The sequence below is a fragment of the Aquarana catesbeiana genome, linkage group LG03 (assembly GCF_042186555.1).
Source record: "Aquarana catesbeiana isolate 2022-GZ linkage group LG03, ASM4218655v1, whole genome shotgun sequence".
In the NCBI taxonomy this organism is placed as follows: Eukaryota; Metazoa; Chordata; class Amphibia; order Anura; family Ranidae; genus Aquarana; species Aquarana catesbeiana.
This window is the reverse complement of record NC_133326.1, coordinates 570926406-570951286: the sequence shown is the minus strand read 5'-3', so window position 1 is coordinate 570951286 and position 24881 is coordinate 570926406. Positions and strand designations below refer to the sequence as shown.

Here is a 24881-nt window from a genome sequence, read left to right as displayed (position 1 = left end):
GAAGACTTTTGAATTCCAACCTGTAACCCTTTTCCAATGTTTGAAGAATAAAGGAATTGCTGGAAATCTCTGCCCATTCCTTGATGAAATGGCACAATCTTCCCCCTACCCCTAACCTGGCGTCACTGGGGATTTTTGGAAGGGGCTGAAGGAGCAAAGAGAGTCCCCCTTTTTGCTTGTCTTTGTTAAAAGACTATTTCTTTTTTGTCTGTTGCCTGTTGGGTTTAAAAAATGCAAGTTAGACTTACCGGTAACTTGTTTTCCAATAGGCTTTCAGGACAGCCCCTTCGAGATCATGGCTCCTCCTCCCACAGGAAACACCTCCTCAATTAAGTCCTTAATTGGAGTCCTCCACGTTGCCTTGTCAGTTGTTTGTAGAGAAATCCAGCCCCAGCTGCAACACATAAGCGACAGTTATATCATAGTATTACAGCAACAGCATAAAAAAAAAGGGCAAGTTACTGCTGTCCTGAAAGCCTATTGGAAAACAAGTTACCGGTAAGTCTAACTTGCATTTTTCCAAAACGTCTTTCAGGACAGCACCCGAGAGGATAATCGAGACTTACTCCATTTAGGGTGGGACAACAGCCTGTAAGACTTTTCTTCCAAAAGCCTGGTCCCCAGCCGTCATGAGGTCTAACCTATAATGACGGGCAAAGGTTGTCAGACTTGTCCAAGTAGCTTTACAGATTTGTTCGGGGGTGGTGCCAGCTTTTTCTGCCCAACTCACCGCCGAAGGTCTTGTAGAAAGAGCCCGGACATTCACTGGACTCTCTTGACCTGTAAGGGAATAGGCTTCTGAGATAGCCATTCTCAACCATCTGGCAATGGTTCCTCTGGAAGCTTGTCTTCCTTTTTTATTACCGGAAAATAAAACAAATAGAACATCTGAACCTTTTAAAGTCTTTAGTGTTTTCCAAGTAACTCAAGACTGCTCTTTTAACATCCAGGATATGGAATTCTTCCTTCTTACCCGATGGATTAGAACAAAAGGTAGGAAGTATTATCTCCTGAGTTTGATTCTGGACCGAAGCGACCTTCGGTAAAAAATTAGGATCCGTCTTTAGAACAATTCGGCCTGAAAAAATGGAAAAGAATGGCTCCCTGATTGATAAGGCTTGCAGCTCACTGACTCTTCGAGCTGTTGTAACAGCCACTAAAAAAAACTGTTTTTCAAAGTACCGTATTTATCGGCGTATAACACGCACTTTTTTCCCCTTAAAACCAGGGGAAAATCGCAGGTGCGTGTTATACGCCGATCCCCTGCGATCCCGACCTGTCACATTTTCAAAATCGCCGACCGCGATTTGAAAATGGCGCCGCCGGTGCCGAAATACACAGAGCCCGTCCTCGGCTCTTTCGGCTAGGTTCGGATAGCTCCGCTCGGGACTACGAGTGGAGCCGAAAGTGAACGAGAGCCGCCGGAAAGAGCCGAGGACGGGCTCTGTGTATTTCGGCGCCGGCGGCGCCATTTTCAAATCGCGATCGGCGATTTTGAAGCCCAGAATGGCTGGGATCACTAGGGCAAGGCTGCACTGGGGAAGGCTGCACTGGGGAAGTCTGCACTGACAAGGCTGCACTGGGGAAGTCTGCACTGACATGGCTGCACTGGGGAAGTCTGCACTGACATGGCTGCACTGGGGAAGTCTGCACTGACATGGCTGCACTGGGGAAGTCTGCACTGACATGGCTGCACTGGGGAAGTCTGCACTGACAAGGCTGCACTGGGGAAGTCTGCACTGACAAGGCTGCACTGGGGAAGTCTGCACTGACAAGGCTGCACTGGGGAAGTCTGCACTGGGGAAGTCTGCACTGACAAGGCTGCACTGGGGAAGTCTGCACTGACAAGGCTGCACTGGGGAAGTCTGCACTGACAAGGCTGCACTGGGGAAGTCTGCACTGACAAGGCTGCACTGGGGAAGTCTGCACTGACAAGGCTGCACTGGGGAAGTCTGCACTGACAAGGCTGCACTGGGGAAGTCTGCACTGACAAGGCTGCACTGACAAGACTGCACTGGGGAAGTCTGCACTGACAAGGCTGCACTGGGGAAGTCTGCACTGACATGGCTGCACTGGGGAAGTCTGCACTGACATGGCTGCACTGACAAGGCTGCACTGGGGAAGTCTGCACTGACATGGCTGCACTGACAAGGCTGCACTGGGGAAGGCTGCACTGATGGGCATTTAAATGTAAGTTTTTTTTCCCTTCAACTTCCCTCCTAAAAGTTTTTTTTCCTTAAAATTCCCTCCTAAATTGGGGTGCGCGTTATACGCCGGTGCGTGTTATACGCCGATAAATACGGTAACTAATTTCAGGGAGGCTAAATTAATGGGTTCAAAAGGTTCCCTGGTCAGGGCCTGTAGAATAACTGATAAGTCCCATGCTGGACAGCTTTTGATCACTACTGGTCTAGACCGGGTGAGAGCTTTGAAGAATCTAATTACTAAGGGTTCTAATGAAATGGATTTTTCCAGAAATACCCCCAGCACCGCAACTTGAACCTTGAGGGTGCTGACCGCTAGACCCTTGTCCGCTCCTTCTTGCAGAAATTCAACAGAGGAAATTTGTTTTGGTGATCTGTCAGATGCTATGCACCAGGAGTTGAAGACTTTCCAAACTTTGGAATATATTGCTCTTGTAACCTTTCTGCTGGATAGGAGGGTAGCCACCAATCTATCCGAGAAACCTTTTCTCTTCAAGAGCTGTTCCTCAGTAGCCAGGCCGTGAGTTTTAGCTTTGCTACTTCCTGGTGAAGCAGAGGACCTTGTAACAGGTGGTCTTTCCTTAACGGAAGGTGCCAATACGGTTTTAGTTGCATCTGAAGAAGGGATGAAAACCAAGGCCTTTTGGGCCAGAAGGGAGTGATGAGGATCGCTGTTGTATCCTCCTTCCTGATGTTTGCTATGACCCGAGGGATAAGCTGAAACGGGGGGGAACGCGTAACAAAGGTGAAATTTCCAATTGTGCACCAGAGCATCCACTCCCAGTGATGCCTCGTTCCTGTTCAGGGAGAACAAACGAGACACCTACAAGTTTTCCTGGGTCGCAAAGAGATCCACTCTTGGGCACCCCCACTTGTTCACGATCAAATGGAAGACCTCTGGATTCAATTGCCACTCCGCTTCTAATACCTGGTTCCTGCTGAGGAAGTCCGCTACCCTGTTTAGGGTCCCCTTTAAGTGGACCGCGGACAAGGATAGATTATGGAGCTCTGCCCAACTTAGAATGCTTCTTGCTAGGTTTTGCAGAACTCTGCTTCTGGTTCCCCGTCTGTTTATGTAGGCCACCGCCGTGGCGTTGTCTGACAGGATCTGAGTATGCTCTACCTGGACTTCTTTTGCAAAGGTCAGTAAGGCTATCTCTATAGCTTTTAGTTCCCTCCAATTTGAGGAGCTCAGTGCATCTTTTGTGGATCACGAGCCCTGGGCCCACCGACCGTTCGTATGAGCCCCCCAACCCCAGGAACTGACATCGGTTGTTAACCTTACCTGGGTTGGGAAGGACCATAACAGACCCTCTGAATATCTTGTCTGGTTCTTCCACCACCAAAGACTCCTTTTCACCGATGTAGGCATCTTCACTAGTGAATCTAGTGAATCCTGCTGGTGATTCCAGGTTAACGGGAAACTTTGCAGAGGTCTGAAATGGAGCTTTGCCCACTGGACGGCCGGTATGGAAGAGGTCAGGGTTCCTAATGCTGACATGACCTTCCTGATGGACAGAATCTGATTGGACTGTAGCAGTGACACCACTTGTACCAACTTTTTCTGTTTTTCTTCTGGAAGAAAAATTTTTTGCTCCAAAGAGTTGATACGGAAACCCAGGAATAACACTTCCTGTGAGGGAATCAGATTTGATTTTTGAAGGTTTAAGATCCACCCAATGGATTCTAGGTGAACACGGGCTCTGAGCAAGTTTTCTTGAAGACCTTCTCTGGTTTGTTCAAAAAAACAGCAGATCGTCCAGATAAGGAATAACTGAGATTCCTTCTAGACGCAGAGGCGCCAATGCTTCGGCCATTATTTTCGTGAACACCATTGGGGATGATGACAGACCAAACGGGAGTGCAGATGTACCACCTTCTTCCCTTCTTTCAGTGCCAACCTCAGATATTTCTGTGACCTGGCGGCAATAGGAATGTGGAGGTAGGCATCTTGTAAATCTATTGATGCCATGTAGCACCCTTGATACAGGAGGTTTCTTACTGAAAAAATGGAATCCATCCGAAACCTTCTGTACTCTAGTGATTTGTTCAGCATTTTGAGATTCAGGATGAGGCGGAACTTTCCTGAAGGTTTCTGAACCAGGAATACATGTGAGTAGAAACCCTGGAAGAACTCCCGTCGGGACCGGAACAATGACTTTCTGGGTTTTCAGTTCCTGAATTAGGGACTTCATGGCGAAAGCCTTGATCGGATCCCTTGGGACGTTTGTCATCAAGAATCTTTTTGGAGGTTCTTCTGTGAACTCTATCACATACCACTGGGAGAGCATATTTACAATAAACTGGTTTGAAGTGATGGCTCTCCACTGAGGAAGAAACTCTTGGAGTCTTCCCCCGACCTTGAGGGAGTCATTGCGATTTTCCGGAGGTCACAGGAGGATTGACGAGCACTCCACTCCTACCTTTGGGCTTCTGAGAAGACCATGGCTTCTTCTTGCCCTGTGTTTTTCCTTCTTGCTGCCCTTTTTGGGGCCGAAAAAACCGCTTACGGGTTTGCACCTGTTTCTTCTTGACCGGAAACGACTTCTTATCTGCCGTACGGTCAAGAATGGACTCTAGCTCCGAACCAAATAACAGATCACCTGCAAAAGGAATACCACACAGTCTATTTTTAGATGCAGCATCCCCTGGCCAAGTCTTCAGCCATAAAGCTCTCCTGGCAGAATTAGTTAAAGCTGCTGACATGGCTGACATGCGGATAGATTCCGCAGACGCGTCCGCAATATATGATATTGCTGCAGACAGAGTTGTAAAGGAGTCTAGAATCTCCTGTTTTGAGGAATCCGCTGTAACATGGGCTTTCAGCTGGTTAACCCAGTGATCTAAATTCCTTGCAACACAGGTTGTTGCCATTGCCGGTTTTAGATTGTTCATCACCGATTGCCAGGTTCTTTTAAGAAGCAGGTCCATCCTTTTATCCATGGGCTCCTTCAGAGTGCCCATATCCTCAAAGGCGAGGTCCGTAGACTTAGAGACCTGAGAAAAGGCAGAGTCCAATTTTGGAACCTTGTTCCATATAGAATCAGGATTTTCCTCAAATAGAAATCTTTTCTTGTGAGCCCGGGAAAAGAATGGCTTTTTCTCAGGTTCCAGCCACTCCTTTTTAATCATATCAGTGATAACTGAATGGACTGGAAACTAACGGCCTTTTGAGTCTCCTAAACCAGCATACATGTGGCCATGCAGGGAGAGTTCCTTCTTTTCCTCTTCTATCCCCAAAGTGGCATGGATTGCTTTCAGGAGTCCTCCAACCTCTTCTAGCGACATTTACTTGTATTGTACTTAGAAGCAGCATCTGTTTCATTTTCCTCCTCCTCAGAAACTGTTTCATCTGGAGCGAGGGAAAAGGACTCTTGGGAAGTTTCCTGTGATATCCCCCTAAAATTATTTGAGAGCCGCCTTGGGCTTCTGAAGATGGCAGTGGAACCGAAGGATCTCTTGAGGGACCAGGTTCCTCTCTTAGGTTTGACCTAAAAGCTTAAAAGGTGGCCGGAGCTCATCCTTTATGGTTGTAACCAAATCGCCACACATGGATGCAGACTCCTCCCTGACTAGATTTGCAATGCAATCTGCACAAAGCGTTTTGGTCCAAACATCGCTTAATTTCTCTTTGCAGACAGGGCACCTTTTCTTGACTGGTTGGGCAGAACCTTTGGCCTGGACAAACAGAAAAGGGACAAGGAACCACGCTTAAAGGCTGCTACCCAGCACAGATAAGACACCCAGGTGCACTAGGGAAGATAACATCTTACTTTCATGTGCCCAGCAAGCAACCACCACCACCACCATAAAATCCCCTGTTGCTGGGCAGATATGCTAACACTAGCCAACGCAACATACATTCCCAGGGAGATCGGGGTGGGGGGAGGGAGGGAAAGGGTGAGTAACCCCCCACAGGAGAAAACGGCCCACAGTAATAGAGGACACAGTCCCTTACCTTAGCCTTGCTGGCGCCTTGGCTTGCCCCCTTATCCGCTGCATCGCTATCCATAGCTGTCTGCGGACGCGTGGTGAAACAAACGGTTCCAGATTCGAAAACGCCGCTGTGCTGACCTGGAACCAGAATTAAGGCACCAGGTGACCCTGCCCTCTCCCTCTGCGCTTTGCAGCCGGAAATGACACGCGCGCCGACCCGAAAGTGCTGCTTCTTCTTATACAGGACGTGCCTGAGGCGCTCCTCTGCCACCAGAAACATGGCGGCCACCACCGCTTGTCCGCAAATGCAGCCAGCAGGGAACGGAGGACAATCGCCTGCCTGGCAAAAAATGGAAGCAGCACCCCCAGGCGTACAGGCTCTCCCCGAGCACGGAAGAGGGAGAGGGAGCCCACGGGACCGTCCATCTGGGAGGCAAGTGGGAGGATCACTCTCCTGGGCAAAAAAGACCTAACAGGTGAGAACTTGTGTCTCCCAGGAAAGCCCTGAGAGATCATGGCTCCCACCAGAGGTGTTCCTCCAGCTGGAGAAACACAAAAAAACTGACGAGCCAACGTGGAGGACTCCAATTAAAGACTTACTTGAGGAGGTGTTTCCTGTGGGAGGAGGAGCCATGATCTCTCGGGTGCTGTCCTGAAAGACATTTTGGAAATTAGTCCCGTTTTGGAAATTAGTCCCGTTTTGGAAGCCATGAAAAGGCCTCTCATTGTGGGGTTTATCTCTTTAGGAAGAAGGGAATCGTTTGCTCTTTTCAGAGCTTCAGAGCTTATTCTTGGATGTAAGATCACCTTCCCAAGATTTAAGCCAGATAGCTCGCCTAGCTGAATTAATGAGAGCAGAAGCCCTGGCTGCAGATTTCACTGAATCTGCTGCTGCATCAGCTAAGAAGGCAACTGACTTAGCAATGAGTGGGAGGGATGCCCTAATCTCTTCTTTGGGGGTGTCGGATGAAGGAGGATCATCCAGACGCTGAACCCATACGTCTAAATTTCTAGCCACACAGGTGGATGCTACCGCCGGACCCAAAGAAAAAGCTGAAGCATCCCAGGCCTTACATAGCAATGAGGCAGCCTTTCTATCCATTCGATCTTTAAGGACCCCAGAATCTTCAAAAGAAAGATCTGACCTTTTGGCCACCTGTGACATGGGGGCATCTAATCTAGGACACTTAAAGAAAACCTCCTCAAACTCAGACTGAAAAGGAAATCTCCTTTTGTGTCCTCTGGACTGGAACAACCTTTTTTCAGGTTCTCTCCACTCAGACATAATCATGTCCCTAAGTGACTGGTGTACCAGAAAGGCTTTTGATTTCCGCACCTGTAGACCCCTATACATTTTATCCTGTACAGATTTGGCTTGCCGTGGCATCTCAATCTGCTCCGAGGTATATATTGCCTTTAGTAGTTCGTCAATATCCTCAACTGGAAAAAGATATTTAGATGAGCTACCTGTATCCTCCTCTGATGCAGACTCTTCATCAGATGAAGAAACTGGATTCCCACCTTCCTCCAGATCAGAAGTATTGTGTGAACTAACGGTCTCAGGTACCAACAAGGGAAGGGACCTAGCAGAGGCTGAAGGCTCTAGAGCTATGGGTCTGGATGAGGAAGACCCTAGACTAGTAACCCTGTCATTAAGTGACCGAAAGGAGTCCACTACCTCCTTCATAGAAGACATTAACTCTTTAAAAGAGGAAGACTCTAAACTAGCTTTGGGTGGAATACAATCTTCACAAAATAGTTTTTTATAACTATCAGAAAGCCTGGCCCTACAGTTCCCACATTTCTTCTTCACCGGTTTGGCCTAGAAAAAAGCAGAAACAAGGACCATAAATAAAAGGTTTCATACAAAAAGTCCCTTGCTGTAGAACTATCCACAGACAAGGGCTTACCTTGGGGGCAGTATGGGACCTGGATGCTGCCGCTGGTTCAATACGAGCGGATGCTCCATCCTCAGGCCTGTCCTCAAGTTCCATGAAGCAAGCGGAGATCGGCCGTAGAGAAGACTGCTGCTGCACTACAAAAAACTGCACTCAGAACGGCGTTTAGCAGACTATTCCCCTTCAGCATGTCCTCAGTCTCTCCACGCCATGCTTCCTTATGAAAAAACAGGGCGTCTGGAAGTGTGTCATGTGACTTCCAGTTCCAAAGTGCCGCATCACCGGAAGTCCTCCGACGCCATCTTGGTACACCGCAATGAAGCACTAGAACACAGTTCCACACAGCAGAGCTGGGGGAAATGGAAGGGAGATGTCACTACTCACATCACCAGGTAGGCAAGTAAACCTTAGAAATAGGGAACCCTTATGGTAAAAGTACAGACTATCACCCAGGACTTGGCCACAACTAGTCCTGGGTTAAACCAGAGAAGGGGGGTCCACCAGAGTTACCAGACTTTAAGAAAACAAAAAAAATGTGTCAGTGCTCCTGGGGGGTCTGGAAACACAAAACAACTGAGGGTCAGAAGAAAAGGGAGGGGCCTTTTAAATTGTTTCTGATTTGTGTTTCCTGTAGAGGGCGGAGCCAATCATCTCTCAAGTAGCTGTCCTAGAAGGTGAGGGGGAAAGGGGCGGTCTGGGGGGCAGATCCAGCAAAGAATGCATTAAAGTGGAAGTCCATGATAAAACTAAAATCCCTGCATTTATAGCCACCAACATTCTAACATTAACCTATCTAGCGCTGAAAAGAAAAAAAATCAGTATACATACCTTTTCTGCAGGCGATCCGACCTGATCTCCAGCGGTGGAAGCTCTGATCCCACGCTGAGCTGTCAGCCACGGCTTCGCTGTGAAGATGGGTGCAGAGAACACGTCCATCAACGGAAGCCCCGTAGTAATTCTATGGTTGACATCACTTCCCATTCATTTCACAGCCATTGTCGGCTGTGTCCTCTGCAGAGCTTCCGCCGCAAGAGATCGCCTGCAGAAAAGGTATGTATACTGATTTTTTTCTTTTTAGGGCTAGATAGGTTAGTGTTAGAATGTTGGTGGCTATAGATGCAGGGATTTTAGTTTTAGCATGGACTTCCACTTTACGATGAAAAACCTTAAATTGCTTGTAAACGCAGAAGGTTATCCTAATGCAATCTTCAGTGTGCAGCAGCCCTCCTCACACTGACCTGAGCCCCATCTCGATCTAGCGATGTGCATGAGTGCTTCAGGCTGTCTGGGACTCTCCCTCATGATTGGCTGACACACAGCAGCGGCGCCATTGGCTCCTGGTGCTGTCAAAGTCAGTTGGCCAATGAGGCCAGAGGGGGGCGCAAGGTTGAACCGTGACTCCTTGTCAGAATGGACACACAGGAGGGAGGGGCCAGGATCGCCGGCAAGGGAGCCAAGAGGAGGATCGGGGCTGCTCTGTTTAAAACCATTTCACAGAGCAGGTAAGTATCATGTTTGTTGTTTTTAAAGAGAGAGAGAATAAAAAAAAAGATTTTAATATCCCGTTAAGGCTTTAGAACCACTTTAAGGAGGAACACTGAGAATTCCGATGTACGGAGGGGACTCTGGTGTACAGGGGAACTCTGATGTAAGGGGGTCTCTGGTAACCATCATAGTTCCCAACATTCCCCTTTAACCCCTTCATGACGACGTAACACAAATATGTAGCCTTCTGCTTCAAGGAGTTGTACCGGCAGCTGCAGGCATCACTTCGGTACCGTTCCTTTTAGAGCCGACAGTCAGCTTTCTTGTAATAACAACCAATGTGGCTAATCAGCCGCTCAGCTGTTATTACAAGCAGCAAGAGGGGCCGAGCTCTCTTATTTAGGATGCATTCACACTACAGCTTTTTAAATCGCAGGCAGATTTGTCACGAATCTGCCCACGATTTGACAGCGCCGAGATGTGAATGACAAAACGCGGGACTCGCATTCGAGATGCCATTCATTTGAATGACACCTCAAATTGCAGTGCGGGTCTGCTACGATTGTCGTGCGATAAATTGTGCTGCAATCAGCATCGCGGGCTGCACATCTCCCAAAAACAGTTCAGGAGCTACTTTTGGACGACATGAATCACGCACCGTGATTTGAGGTGTCATTTAAGTGAATGGCATCTCCAATGCGAGCCTCGCGTTTTGTCATTCACAGCTTGGCGCTGTCAAATCCGCCCACCATTCAAAACGCTGTAGTGTGAATGCAGCCTAAGCCTGGGTTCACGTCTCATGTGATTCGCACCTGCACTGCCAATCACATGTGATGTCTGTGCAGTGAGAGTTCGGCCATACAGTTTGTACGGTTGAACGCACATTGGATTTGCACAAAAAAAGGTGCAGGGACTTGTTTTCCCCGCACTGGAATTGGATCGAATGCAATCTGATTCCTGTCCGAATCCACAGTTCGCACTGCGATCTGTGAACTGATCTGGGGTTGTCATTAATATTGTATTGACACCGCAGAAGTTCACAGAAGGCAGTATGAACTGCCTGCGGGAGACATGCGGGAACCGGCGCTGGAATCACACTGGTTCCCGCATCGCTACATTGTGAACCCAGGCTAAGAAAAAAGGAGGGAGGGAAAATGCACTGGACTGCTGAAAAGCATCCGGACTGTGTTTCTATGGTGTGAAGTGGTCCTTATGCAGGATGTCGCTGCAGCTGCTGGGCTTGAAATTTCCCGCCCACAGCAGAATGAGGGGGAAGGAAGGAAACTCTTGGCTTACAACTGCAGCTTACAACCTTGCTTAGGAGCCACAGTCTGGGCTGATTAATGTGTCCGGGTTTCTTTCAGAAAGCCAGAAAACCTATCACCCTATAAACCTATCACCTCCTCACCTCTCTGTTACTGAGCGCACGCAGCAACGCACACAACGCCCACCTTCCTTCACACCAATACTGGCACGTAACAAAGCAAACCACGCCCACCTTCCCTCCCCACCGATCCTGTCACGAGGCACACGCATCGAAGTTAGCCACACCCCTCTCCCTCAACTTTAGGATGTGGTCAGCCTGCCATACGTAGCTGACTGAAACAGTGTCCCTACAATCTCACATCATGCCACAAATCTTTTAAACCTTCCAATAACTCAACCCTCAAATCTAAACCTGCCAGCAACCAGAATGGCTCCCTATTATTTTATATATGGAAAGAACTGTCGGCCATATTGGTTTCTGGCAAATGTAACACCGCTTCTGCGCAAAAGTAGACGATGCACAGAAGGGAAAACATATCTTTCCTGATTAAACGGAACGTCTGTGGTGTTTCCTGGTACTCACTCCAGCCTTCTAAATGAAGATGTATTTTTGCGTTAGAAAATAAAATAAAAATAATGCAGAGCACATGACTTACCACCAGACCTGGTAGCTGTGTGCAGACTCCGCCCCCGGGTGAGAGCTCCCCCCCCCCCGGGCTGAGGTATGATTCTGTCACAAGCTGTGTGGTACTTGGAGCCAGAGTGTCAGTAAGAATGGCACAGGTCTGCTTGAGAGACTGCAAGGTGAGTCACTAATGGAGGCAGCAAAAGTGCAAAATACTTCTAGAAGACTTCTTCTTCCTCTCCTTGCTCAGCAGACAGGACATTGAACAACTTAGGGATTCTTCAATACAGCAGTGGAGAGCTACAAGCTGCACCACACCATCTGTGCCTGGGGCTCATACAAAACTTAATCAAGGAGAATGATTCAAAACCTTTTATAGTTCTTTTTTTGTCATTTGTGTCTCATTAGAGAGATTCCTCTTCACTTCCTCTCCTGTAAACCCAACAGGAAGTGAGGGGATATCTTTGCAATGAGAGGAAAGCCCTTTGCACTAATGGGCCCATGCCAGGCTCCTGTAACGTGTGCTGATGTGTTCTCAGTATGCATTACTTTACTTTGTACTTTATTAGCTTATTGCCGCTCGGGGCAATTTTGACACTTCTCACAAACATTAAGTGTATTTTTTCCCTAAAATTTACATTTGACAAACAGCTGCACCAATATTGTGCGACATAAAAATGGCAACAGTTGTTTTATTCTCCAGGGTCTCTGCAATTCAGAAAATATATAATGTTTGGGGGTTCTAAGTAATTTAAAATGCTAATGGGTATGGGTATGCTTTGTAGAAGCAAATGTAAATGAAACATTTCTATGTTGTGATGTCATAGCACTTCCTCTGAGCATAGAGACCATTACAGAGCAGTAACAGCTCTGTCACCCATCTCCTGGCAGCTATAGATCACTGCTATTGAAGTTTGATCGCAGCCAGAATTAGATCACTATTAGAAGTTATCTGTTGTTGCACTGCTTACCAGATCCAAACCCCATGAAGTGCATGTATGTTGGTGATTAGATGATGTCCTTTCCTACTTGTTTCCTTTTAAAGATTCTTTCACACTGAGGCAGTGCAGGCGTTAGCAGCAAAGCGGGGCTTTACCGCTGTTATAGCGGTGCTTTTCAGCTGCTAGCGGGGTGCTTTGAACCCCCGCTAGTGGGCGAATAAAGAGTTAAAAGCGCCGCTGTCAAATCGCTTTGCAGGCGCTTGGGCAGGGCTGCCCATTAATTTCAATGGCAGGGATGGTTTAGGAGTGGTGTATACACCGCTCCCGTGCCTCCCCAAAGATGCTGCTTGTAGGACTTTTTTTCTCGTCCTGCAAGTGCACTGCACCAAAGTGAAAGCACTCGGACTTTCACACTGGGGAGGCACAAGAGGCGCTTTTCAGGTGCTTTACAGGCACTATTTTTAGCGCTAAAGCACCTGAAAAGTGCCCAGTGTGAAAGGGGTCTAAATGTCTGGTAATACTTACTTTTAGCCAGCCTGATAAAGAGCACGGTATGCTCGAAACTTGCTGTTATGTTGTATCTCCAACTAACGAAATAACATACAGAAGTGTGCTGCAACTGCCTGTCTTGGCGCCTATATAAACATACTATGTACCGTCAAAAGTATTGGAACGCCTGCCTTTACACACACATGAACTTTAAGCCTGGGTCCACACTTGTGCCAACACAGACATCGCATGTGATTCACACCCACACTGCCGTGGAGATCAAATACGATGTCTGTGCAATGCGAGTTCAGCCATACAGTTATTCGCAGCAAAACAACGCAGGAACTTTTTTCCCCGCACTGGAATCAAATCGCATGGGGGTTCCCACCCATGCAATCTGATTCCTGTGCGAGTTCGCACTGCGATCTGTGAACTGATCTGGGGGTATCATTAGCATTGTAATGATACCCGCAGTGGTTTGCAGGGGGCAGTGTGAACTACCTGCGGGAAAGATGCGACGCGGGAACCGGTACTGGAATCACGCCAGTTCCTGCAGCGCATATGTGTGAACCTAGGCTCAAAGAGAAGTAAAGGAATCCCCCCCCCCCCCCACATCATACTTACCTATGTGGATGCAGCATGGGTCCCCTGGCGCCTCTGGACTGAGAAACGAGAGATCAAACACCACCAATCGCTCGGTTTTCAGAGCTCCATGAGCAGACTGTCAGTCACAGCTCTCTTCTCTGCTCCCTCCTCGCTCATTGGAGCGCTGGGCTGTGGAAAGGGTGGCCAGCTCAGTCTCTTGCTGAGAGGCTGAGTGGGGTTTCAGTCCAGGCACTTGGCGGAACCAGACTCTGTGGTGAGGATGACGCGATGCCTGGACTGACATCCATGATGTCAGCAGAGAGCGGACTTCAGCCTGCTCTCTGCTGAAAACTGGTCACAGGAGTGCAAAATAAATTGCACTCCTGTGATCCATAGGAGAAGTCCAGCCAAACGAGCTTTGGCTATATTTCTCCTTTAATGACATCCCAGTCTTAGTCCGGAGGGTTCAATATTGAGTTGGCCCACCCTTTGCAGCTATAACAGCTTCAACTCTTCTGGGAAGGCTGTCCACAAGGTTTAGGAGTGTGTCTATGGGAATGTTTGACCATTCTTCCAGAAGTGCATTTGTGAGGTCAGGCACTGATGTGGACAAGAAGGCCTGGCTCACAGTTTCTGCTCTGATTCATTCCAAAGGTGTTCTATCTGGTTGAGGTCAGGACCCTGTGCCGGCTAGTCAAGTTCCTCCAGACCAAACTTGCTTATCCTTCTCTTTATGGACCTTGCTTTGTGCACTGGTGCGCAGTCATGTTGGAACAAGAAGGGGACATCCCCAAACTGTTCCCACAAATTTGGGGGCATGAAATTGTCCAAAATGTCTTGATATGCTGATGCCTTAAGAGTTCCCTTCACTGTAACTAAGAGGCCAAGAACAAAACAACCCCTGAAAAACAACCCCACACCATAATCCCCCCTCCACCAAATGATTTGGACCAGTGCACAATGCAAGTCCTGGCCTCAACCTGATAGAACACCTTTGGGATGAATTAGAGCAGAAACTGTGAGCCAGGTCTTTGGCACTGCATTACTTTAACTGACAATTGCGCGGTCATGCAACACTGTACCAATGGTGCAAAAACAAAATTTATAGCTTTTTTTTTTTCCACACAAATAGAGCTTTCTTTTGGTGATATTTGATCACCGCTGTTTTTTTTTTTTTCTATTATTATATAAAAGAAAAAAGGCCAACAATTAAAAAAAAAAAAAAAAAAACACAATACTTTTTACTTTCTGCTGTAAAACATATCCCATAAAAAATCAAATCTCTTAATAAATTTTGGCCAAAATGTATTCTGCTACATGTCTTACATAGTTACATAGTAGGTGAGGTTGAAAAAAAGACACAAGTCCATCAAGTCCAACCTATGTGTGATTATATGTCAGTATTACATTGTATATCCCTGTATGTTGCTGTCATTCAGGTGCTTATCTAATAGTTTCTTGAAACTATCGATGCTCCCCGCTGAGACCACCACCTGTGGAAGGGAATTCCACATCCTTGCCACTCTTACAGTAAAGAACCCTCAACGTAGTTTAAAGTTAAACCTCTTTTCTTCTGCAAAAAAACTTTTATCCCTATAGTGGGGTCACCAGTACGGTATTTGTATATTGAAATCATATCTCCTCTCAAGCGTCTCTTCTCCAGAGAGAATAAGTTCAGTTCTCGCAACCTTTCCCCATAACTGTCTTAGTTATGTCTTTGGTAAAAAAAAAAAAACAATAAGTATATATTGAAATTGGTTTACGTGAAAGTTATAGCGTCTACAAACTGGGCAGGAAGGGGTTAACAGGATGCTCAAAGGGTTAAATGTGTGCCTAACAATTGATTGTGTGTGTGTGTGTACTGTGTGCTGCTTTTACTGGGGATCCCCTGTCACTGAACACAGCTCTGTGTTTACACTCACAGAGCTGTATTCGGGGAAGATCGGAGCTGATCACTGGGTGCCCCCTACCTGGAAAAGCGGAATCACGTATATATAAAGTAAAGTTACAGTGCGCAGTTGGCAACTTGTTAAAGTATAACTAAAAGCAAAGATTTTTTATTAGTTTTTAGAGTTTTTATTGCTCACTATGCCCAATTTAGGGAGATTCACTCTCTCTACAGTGGGGAAAATGTATTATTTGATCCCCTGCAGATTTTGTAAGTTGTCCACTTACAAAGAAATGAAGGTTCTATAATTTTTATTATAGGTTTATTTTAAATGATGGAGACAGAATCTCAGCCAAAAATCCAGAATACAGTGGGGATCGAAAGTTTGGGCACCCCAGGTAAAAATGTGTATTAATGTGCATAACGAAGCCAAGGAAAGATGGAAAAATCTCCAAATGGCATCAAATTTAGACATTCTTATAATATGTCAAAAAAAGTTAGATTTTATTCCCATCATTTACACTTTCAAAATTACAGAAAACAAAAAAATGGCGTCTGCAAAAGTTTGGGCACCCTGCAGAGTTAATATCTTGTACTGCCCCCTTTGGCAAGTATCACAGCTTTTGTAGCCAGCCAAAAGTCTTTCAATTCTTGTTTGAGGTATCTTTGCCCATTCTTCCTTACAAAAGTCTTCCAGTTCTTTGAGATTTCTGGGCTGTCTGTCACGCACTGCTCTTTTAACCCCTTCCCGTCGACCGTACGCAGATATGCGTACTCGGCTTTCCGGGGTTATACCGGGATGATGCCCTCAGCTGCAGGCATCATCCCGGTACCGTTGTTTACAGCGGGCGATCGGCTACCCGAGTATAACAACCAATGCGGCTAAAAGCCACTCGGCTGTTATACTGGAGGAGCGGGAGCGGACAATCCGCCTCCCGCCGCTCTTACCGGGAGGCCCGGTGTCCAATCGGCTGCCTCCGGTGGCTGTGGGCGGGCTGGAACGGAGCTGTGGGCGGCTTCGTTCCAGCCTCCTCAATGTAAACGCGGAAGCGACGTCATGACGTCACTTCCTGTTTACTCGGCTGCCAATGGCGCCGGTTTTAAAAAAAAAAAAAATACAGTATTCTGAATCGCCGTTTTCGGCGATCTGAATACTTTGATGTGCAAAGGAGGGATCGGGGGTCTTTTAGACCCCAGATCTCCCCATAAAGAGTACCTGTCACCACCTATTGCTGTCACAAGGGATGTTTACATTCCTTGTGACAGCAATAAAAGTAAAAAAAAAAAAAATTTTTTTAAACACAATTTATAATGTATAAAAATAAATAAAATAAATTAAAAAAAATATTTTTTTAAAGTGCCCCTGTCCCCGAGAGCTAGCGCAGCGAAGAAAACGCATACGGAAGTCGCGCCCGCATATGTAAACGGTGTTCAAATCACACATGTGAGGTATCGCCGCGATCGTCAGAGCAAGAGCAATAATTCTAGCCCTAGACCTCCTCTGTAACTCAAACCTGGTAACCGTAAAAAAAAATTTAATGCGTCGCCTATGGAAATTCATAGGTACCGTAGTTTGTCGCCATTCCACGAGTGCGTGCAATTATAAAGGGTGACATGTTTGGTATCTATTTACTCGGCGTAACATCCTCTTTCACACTATACAAAAAAATTGGGGTAACTTTACTGTTTGGATTTTTTAAAATTCATGAAAGTGTCCCTTTTCCAAAAATTTGCGTTTAAAACACCGCTGCATAAATACCATGTGATATAAACTATTGCAACAATCACCATTTTATTCTCTAGATTCTCTGCTAAAAAATATATATAATGTTTGGGAACTCTAAGTAATTTTCTAGCAAAAAATACGGATTTTAACTTGTAAACACCAAATTTCAAAAATAGGCTTAGTCATGAAAGGGTTAAGGTCTATCCATAGATTTTCAATAATGTTGAGGTCAGGAGATTGTGAAGGCCATGGCAAAACCTTCAGTTTACACCTCTTGATGTAATCCCCCGTGGATTTTGAGGTGTGTTTAGCATCATTATCCATTTGTAGAAGCCATCCTCTCTTTAACTTCAGCTTTTTCACAGATGGCATCAAGTTACCATCCAAAATTTGCTGAAATTTTATTGAATCCATTTTTCCTTCTACTCGTGAAATGTTCCCTGTGCCACTGGCTGCAATACAACCCCAAAGCATGATTGATCCACCCCCATGCTTAACAGTTGGACAGAGGTTCTTTTCATTAAATTCTGTGCCCTTTCTTCTCCAAACGTACCTTTGCTCATGCCGGCCAAAAAGTTCTATTTTAACCTCATCGCTCCACAGAACTTGTTTCCAAAATGCCTCAGGCTTGTCTATATGTTCATTTGCAAAGTTCAAACGCTGATTTTTGTGGTGAGGACGTAGAAGAGGTTTTCTTCTGATGACTCTTCCATGAAGACCATATTTGTACAAGTATCTCTTTATAGTGGAATAGTGTACCACAACTCCAGTGTCTGCCAGATCTTTCTGGAGGGATCGTGCAGTCAAACGTGGGTTTTGAATTGCTTTTCTCACAATCCTGCGAGCTGTTCTGTCTGATATTTTTCTTGGTCTTCCAGATCTTGCTTTAACTTCCACTGTTCCTGATGACTGCCATTTCTTAATTACATTCCGAACAGAGGATATTGACATCTGAAAACGCTTTGCTGTCTTCTTATAGCCTTCTACAGCTTTGTAAGCGTCAACTATTTTCAGTTTCAGTTTTCTAGACAACTGCTTAGAAGAACCCATGGTGCTGATTGTTGGGGCCAGGTCAGATGAGTCTGGCCATTTAAAACCTTTGAGATTGACATCACCTGGTCTTCCCAGACGATGATTGTAGGGGTGCAGCGGATCGTCCATGATCCGTACGGATCAACCTCCGCGGATCGGGACAACCGCGATCCGCGGAGCGCTCTGTGGCCTCGGCCATAGGAAAGGCTGCGGCTTCAGCCTAGCTCCGGAGCAGCGGCCATCTTGGTACACCCGGCGGCCGGAGCAATCACTTGTAACAAACCGGCGTCATGTCATGACGCCGGTTTCTCTCTCACCCCTGCCAAAACTCTGCAATGCCCTGCCAATACTCTGCCAATACTCTGCCAATACCCTGCCAATATACCCACCAATACCCTGCAATACCCTGCTAATATATTATTACAGGGGGGGAGATTGTGGATATTACAGTGGGGGAGATTTTTTTTTGTTGATCCGAACCGTGACTCCTGATCCGAGGAACGATCCGAACCGTGAGTTTTTTGATCCGTTGCACCCCTAGATGATTGAGAACAATCCATGACACTGGCAGGTCTCAGCTTTGCAAAGGGGGAAGTGCATGCTATAAATTCTGCAGGGTTCCCAAACTTTTGCAGACGCCATTTTTTTGTTTTCTGTAATTTTGAAAGTGTAAATGATGGAAATAAAATCTAACTTTTTTTGACATATTATAAGAATGTCTGTAATTTGATGCCATTTGGAGATTTTTCCATCTTTCCTTGGCTTCGTTATGCACATTAATACACATTTTTACCTGGGGTGCCCAAACTTTCGATCCCCACTATAAAACACATGATACAGATAATATAAATTTGAGTTGCAGTTCAGTGAGTAAAATAAGTATTTGATCCCCAAGCAAAACATGACTTACTACTTGGTGAAACCCTTGTTGGCAAGCACAGAAACAAGATGTTTCTTGTAGTTTGTTACCAGGTTTGCAAACATGTCAGGAGGGATTTCGGTCCACTCTTCTTCTTTACAGATCTTCTCTAAATCCTTAAGGTTTCTTGGATGTCTCTTGGCAACACTGAAGTTTCAGCTCCCTCCATACATTTTCTAAGGATTAAGGTCTGAAGACTGGATGGGCCAGTCCAGGACCTTAATGTGCTTCTAGAGCCACTCCTTTGTTGCCTTGGCGGTATTGGGTCACTATCATGCTGGAAGACCCACCCATGACCCATCTTCAGTGTTCTGGCTGAGGGAAGAAGGTACTCATCCAAGATTTTACAATACAAGGCCCCATCCATTGCCAAAGTCGGCCTGTACCTTTAGCAGAGAAACAGCCCCAAAGCATATTGTATCCACTGCAGGGATGGAGTTCTTCAGGTCTAGTCAGCATTTTTCTCTTACCAAACACGACGAGCTGAGTTAATGCCAAAAACTCAATTTTTGTCTCATCTGACCACAGCACTTTCTCCCAATCCTTCTCTAAATCATTTAGAACAGTGGTTCTCAACTCCTGTCCTCAGGACCCACTCACAGGCCAGATTTTAAGTAAGACCTTGGGGAGATGCAGACTAGAATACTGCAAACACAGCAGCAAATGATATCACCTGTGATGTATTTCAGTTATCTGGCCTGTTAGTGGATCCTGAGGGCAGGAGTTGAGAACCACTGATTTAGATGTTCATTGGCAGACTTCAGACGGGACTGTACATGTGCCTTCTTGTGGAGTATTGTGTTACCAATGGTTTGTTTGGTGACTGTGGTCCCAACTGCCTTGAGATCATTCACAAGCTCCTCCCAAGTAGTTCTGAGCTAATCCCTCACTTTTCTCATGATCTTCCTTACCCCATGAAGTAAAATCTTGCATGGAGCTCCAGACGATTGATAATTACTTTGTATTTCTTCAATTTGCGAATAATTGCTCCAACAGTTATCTCCTTCTCACCAAGCTTCTTTCTGATGGTTTTGTAGCCCATTCCAGCCTTGTGCAGATCTACAGTCTCGTCCCTGACATCCTTTGACAGCTCTTTGGTCCTGCCAATAATGTTTGAATGGAAGAAAGAGATTCTGTGGACAGGTGCCTTTTATACACATACCAAGTTGTCGTTAGGAGCACCTTCATAAATTGACAGGACTAATCTGTGTACCACATGAGCACATACTGTAGCCAGTCTGTGGGTGCCAGAATTATTGTTGTTGGTTGGTAGGGGGTCAAATACTTATTTTACTTACTGAGCTGCAACTCAATTTATTACATTTGTGTCAAGTGTTTTTTCTGGATTTTTGGTTGATATTCTGTCCTGTCTGGTTTCCGGGACTTCAGCTCCGATCCGCGGGACCCCAGGACATTCTTGAAATCCTGGGACAGTCCTTCGGAATCCAGCACAGTTGGGAGGTATGGGAAAGTGGATGTTAATTGCCGGCTTACCTTGAGCAGCAGTAGAAGCAGATACTCTAGATCAGTGGTCATCAACCCTGTCCTCAGGGCCCACTAACAGGCCAGGTTTGCAAGATAACTGAAATACATCACAGGTGATATCATTTGCTGCTCAGTGATTGCAGTATTCTATTCTGCATCTCCCCAAGGTAATACATAAAACCTGGCCTGTTAGGGGGCCCTGAGGACAGAGTTGATGACCACTGCTCTAGATAGAGATAGAGGGATGAATGACATCCCTAGATGTTCCCTGCATACAGCACATGGCAAAGCAATCTGAGCAAGGCTGGGGGGGGGGCAGAATGGGACTACAGGCATGCTGTGCATCAGCAAGGTGTCCTGTATGATCTATTGGAAGAAACAAGGAAGCAGACTGACCCTACTGGCATGGATCTGCTTCAAATAGGAAGCACATTATTCATGATGCTGGTAGGAAGTTTTATTGACTACATAAAACAGTACCACTAGTTGCCTGTAAAGAACAGAGCAATGTAGTCCCAGAATTTTCACATCCAGGTTTACATACTGTACACTTTAATGTTTTTTTTTTATTTGGATGGAATTGGGAAGGTTTAAAATGGCTAACAGTTTTGTTGGTCCTTTTAGGGAGATTTTCCTTTTCCATTAGAAGCTGCAGCAAGTCATTTAGACCCTCATTTCTAGGACATTCAGCATCATCTAGACACTTCACCCCAGGCTTGCTTTTTCTTGTCTGCCCCTTTCATTCACTAGATTTCAGTTCCTACAATCCTATAAGGCTTAAAATGGAGCTCCTTCAGAAAAAATAAAAAGTCAGCAGCTACAAATACTGTAGCTGCTGACTTTTACTATTCAGGCACTTGCCTGTCCACGAATCCAGCAGTGTCCTCAATCTAGTCGATTTTTCAATCTGCTCTCGGGTGCTGCCGCCGCTCTTTCGGCTTTGGGAAATCGGCAGTGAATTATTTCGGCTTCATAGCCAGTTTCCTACTGTGTGAATTGCCAGGCTGTAAGTGAAGGAGGAGGGGGCCAAACTCAGCTGGAAGTGGGAGCGGGGCCAAACTCAGCTGGAAGTGGGAGCGGGTACCTGTCAAAACCAGGTAACACCCCCCCCCCGGGGGGGGTGTAGGTAGATAAGTGGAGAAGTGGAGCCTCCCCTTTTGGGTGGAGCTCTGCTTTAACATCACATGGGGGTGTGACCTAGGGTGATCTGTACGCACATAGGAAGTTATGTAAAACACCCTGATGGCCCCTCCCGGCAGCCATGTTCTGTCTGGATTGCATAGAAAAACACAGAAACCCATTAATGATATCACTGGGTCTAAAATAAGGCATGTAATCAAGACAAAAGGTTTTATTTAATATGTTATTAACATGTTAATGGGGGATTGGAGGAGGGGGGGAGATGAAAGGCAAAATATATGTACGTACTGTAATTCTGTGTTCTTTACTGGCCAGGCTTGGCAGGATGCTGGAATGACCTTTTCGACTACAAGCAATGAAGCTTGCAAGCTGTTTGATGCCACGTTGCATCAGGTAACAAGTAATCCTTTTCTCTTTCCTTTTGCCAGAATATGCTGCACTTTGCCCTTCTGCATTATTGTGTGTGTGTGTTTTTTTCAAAGGCTAGTAAATTTAAAATAGGAACAATTTATAAAAAGGATAAACTGATCTCCAGGCACTGGGGTATCTGGATATGAAGCTATATCATAGAAGGCACCCCTGGCATTCCTTTATATATGCATGCTCCTAGGCCAATGTCCAGGAAACTTACATCTAAAGGACATCACAAACTTTCCCACCTGCCATTCTCCCAGGTCCTCAGCAAACTTACTTTTCTACATGTTAGGATAAGTAAATAATATCTAATTACAAGAGTCATGTATTCTCCTTTCAATCTTGGCATGCATGTATTTCTTCTGGATTTGTGCAGCAATCCAGTGTGGAACCTAACCTCTGTGCAGGAGCTTACTGTAATAAAGACCACTCACTGCTGCTCTCTCTCCTTGTGCAGGGTGACTGGTCTTGTCTATGCCCCCTCCTGTGTTTTCTGAACGCAGTCTGTAGTGGGTGGAGCTGCTAGGTAACAAAACATTTATTGTTTAGCTGAATTCACACTTTTGCCTCAAAATGCATGCAGGGTAATGCCCACATTGATGCTTGTCAGTGCACACTATGAAGCATTGATACGCTTGGAGGTGTATTTTATTCATTTTGCATTTTAACACACTTCAGCCCATTATAGCATGCTTTACAATGCAAAGGTGTGACTCCAGCCTTAAATCCCAATGAAGGTCAAATTAAAAGTATGCAGAGCCTTTCAATGGTGAGCATTCATTTACATTTGAAAGACTCACTGCTTTCAGGCTTTTGAAAGATCCCCAGTGGTGGCCAAGGATGTGAGAAATCATAAAGGATAGTAGTTTTCGGTATGAAGGCAGCAGTCCCATGTACATCGCTCTGACACACTCCCTGCCTTTTCTACCACTTCCACTAAGAGCAGCATCTGTACTTTTCTGGGGCATTTTGGACCCATGTATGAAGACTAATGTTCTCACAAAGAGAGCAGCAATCCTTTTCTGCAGCATGCTGCCCATTCTTAGGATTTTTAGCAGGCATTGGAGAGCTTTTTAAATGCCTGCGGAACAAAAGACATTTTCTTTTAAAACTAAGCTCTGTATTTATTAATACAACATTAAAGTGGAACTAAAAACTCAGTCTTTCAAAATGATCTTACACTTGACCCTATACTGTGCCTGCTAGGAATTTTAGATGGATACCAGCTGTCAGACACCCCCAAAGCAGCTATTATTAGGGCATTGTTTCAAACTAGTGTAGCACTACCCCCGTAGGAGCTGCTAAGTTCCTTTTCCCAGTTGTTTCTCGCAGCCAAGTACACAGTTCCGATCACTATTCAGGCTCATTAACCAGCCTAGGGGTATGCTTTTTTTAATACTTTAATAAGAACTTGGATAGGTAGTGGGTATTAGCGGGATACTCCCAGTAGTAACCCTTAGTAACGATTTGAGGACACTGGACTTTCTTGCAGAGCTATGTGCTAGGTCCTTGCATAAGAAAACAAACTGAGCTTTGTAGTAGCAATTGGAGGAGACTAATCTTCCTCTCCGTCCCAGCAAAGTCCTTCCAGACAGTCCAAGCAAAGTCCTTCGCTAAGCATTATAGACTGGGCACATTAGGACACCAGACTCAATGACCCCTTTAAACTCACTTACTCTAGCACAAGGATGGCAATAGTACACAGTCTCTAGGATCTCTCTCACCAGTCTGTACTCACTAATGTCCTTGGAAAATTGGTTTCCTCCTTCCAATATCTTTTGGACACTTTCACCCCGTGGTACCAGGCTAGATCCTCAGAACAGAACTCTCAACAAAGTAAGCCTCCAGGTTGCCCAGCTGAAGACTTGACAACCTGCAGGCACATGGCAGAATGGCGTAGGGGGCTAACAGCCCCCCTAGTCTGTGATCTCCTCTTCAGGAAAAAGAGCAGGTTGCTCTGTCTCTGACTCCCATCAGTCACCATCTAGACACCTTTTCCCAGGGATTGGCCAGGATTACATAAATATGGGTCATACACATATTTTCCAACACAGAGGGCACCCTGCAAAATTTTAGAAAGTGTGAGATAGCTGGTTACCAACACCTGGTTTATCACATCTGGACCCGATGGATAATCTCATATAACTTGTTTGTTGTGTTGGCCACATATTTGAAAAGTAGGTGTACTTTTATGTATTCTTGCTTCTTTTGAATGAAGTACAATTTTTATTCCTGACTCTATATTGTACCCTATTCTACAATCTCTTCTACAGGCTGTAATTAACTGTCATAATAGTACATTCAATGACTTAATTTGGTCTGGACAACTCAAACTTTAATACACTTTGCCTGATTTAAAGAAAAACCACAAATGTGGAGCTAAACTCATCTGTTCACCAGCAAAAACTTAAAACCCCATAGCAAAAGTTGACCAAATCTTGTCCATATGTTGAATACATCATGACTAATATTCATACAATGCACAGTGTTTTAGGCCACACCACCCTCTCTTGCCAAAGCCGAAACCAACCTGGATCTATCCCAGGATCTACCTCCTACATGCCTTCCTTCAATATGCAGTACTAGGCCTCACTTTTAATTCACTGTTGCACTGGTAATGCACATGGGGGAGCTGCGAGCACCTATGTCATCATGCCAAAGTGCTCTACCTGGCCTGGATGTCACCAATAAGTGCTATGGGTGTATATCAAGTATGTACTATAAACTTTCTGATGGGGAGGTTGTAAAGCTGTGTTTAATTCCAATTTAATTGTAGTTCTTCAAATGTGAGCTGTTTTAGTAGTTTTTAAATGGCAGCACTAAGTGTGTTGGTAGGCACTGTATCTAT

At 45.6% G+C, this 24881-nt stretch overlaps 2 protein-coding genes across 9 annotated transcripts in view; one reads left to right on the top strand and one right to left on the bottom strand.

Moving 5' to 3' along the window:
* CDPF1 (cysteine rich DPF motif domain containing 1) overlaps positions 1–11595 on the bottom strand; it is a 143680-nt gene extending 132085 nt beyond the window's left edge. For 4 of the 6 annotated variants that reach the window (XR_012242981.1, XR_012242982.1, XM_073621904.1 and 1 more), the window contains exon 1: positions 10932–11024. The gene's annotated coding sequence lies outside the window, so the exon portion shown is untranslated. Of the gene's footprint in view, positions 1–10931; positions 11025–11445 lie in introns of those variants that run through there. The other 2 variants (XM_073621905.1, XM_073621906.1) reach the window with 2 other exon arrangements.
* The window catches only part of TTC38 (tetratricopeptide repeat domain 38), a 39048-nt gene continuing 25495 nt past the window's right edge, over positions 11329–24881 (top strand). The window contains exons 1-3 of one of the 3 annotated variants that reach the window (XM_073621901.1): positions 11329–11593; positions 15638–15715; positions 21935–22012. In XM_073621901.1, the coding sequence (XP_073478002.1) occupies positions 21953–22012 (60 nt within the window). In that variant the 5' untranslated portion in view covers positions 11329–11593; positions 15638–15715; positions 21935–21952. The remainder of the gene's footprint in view (positions 11594–15637; positions 15716–21934; positions 22013–24881) is intronic. The other 2 variants (XM_073621900.1, XM_073621903.1) reach the window with 2 other exon arrangements.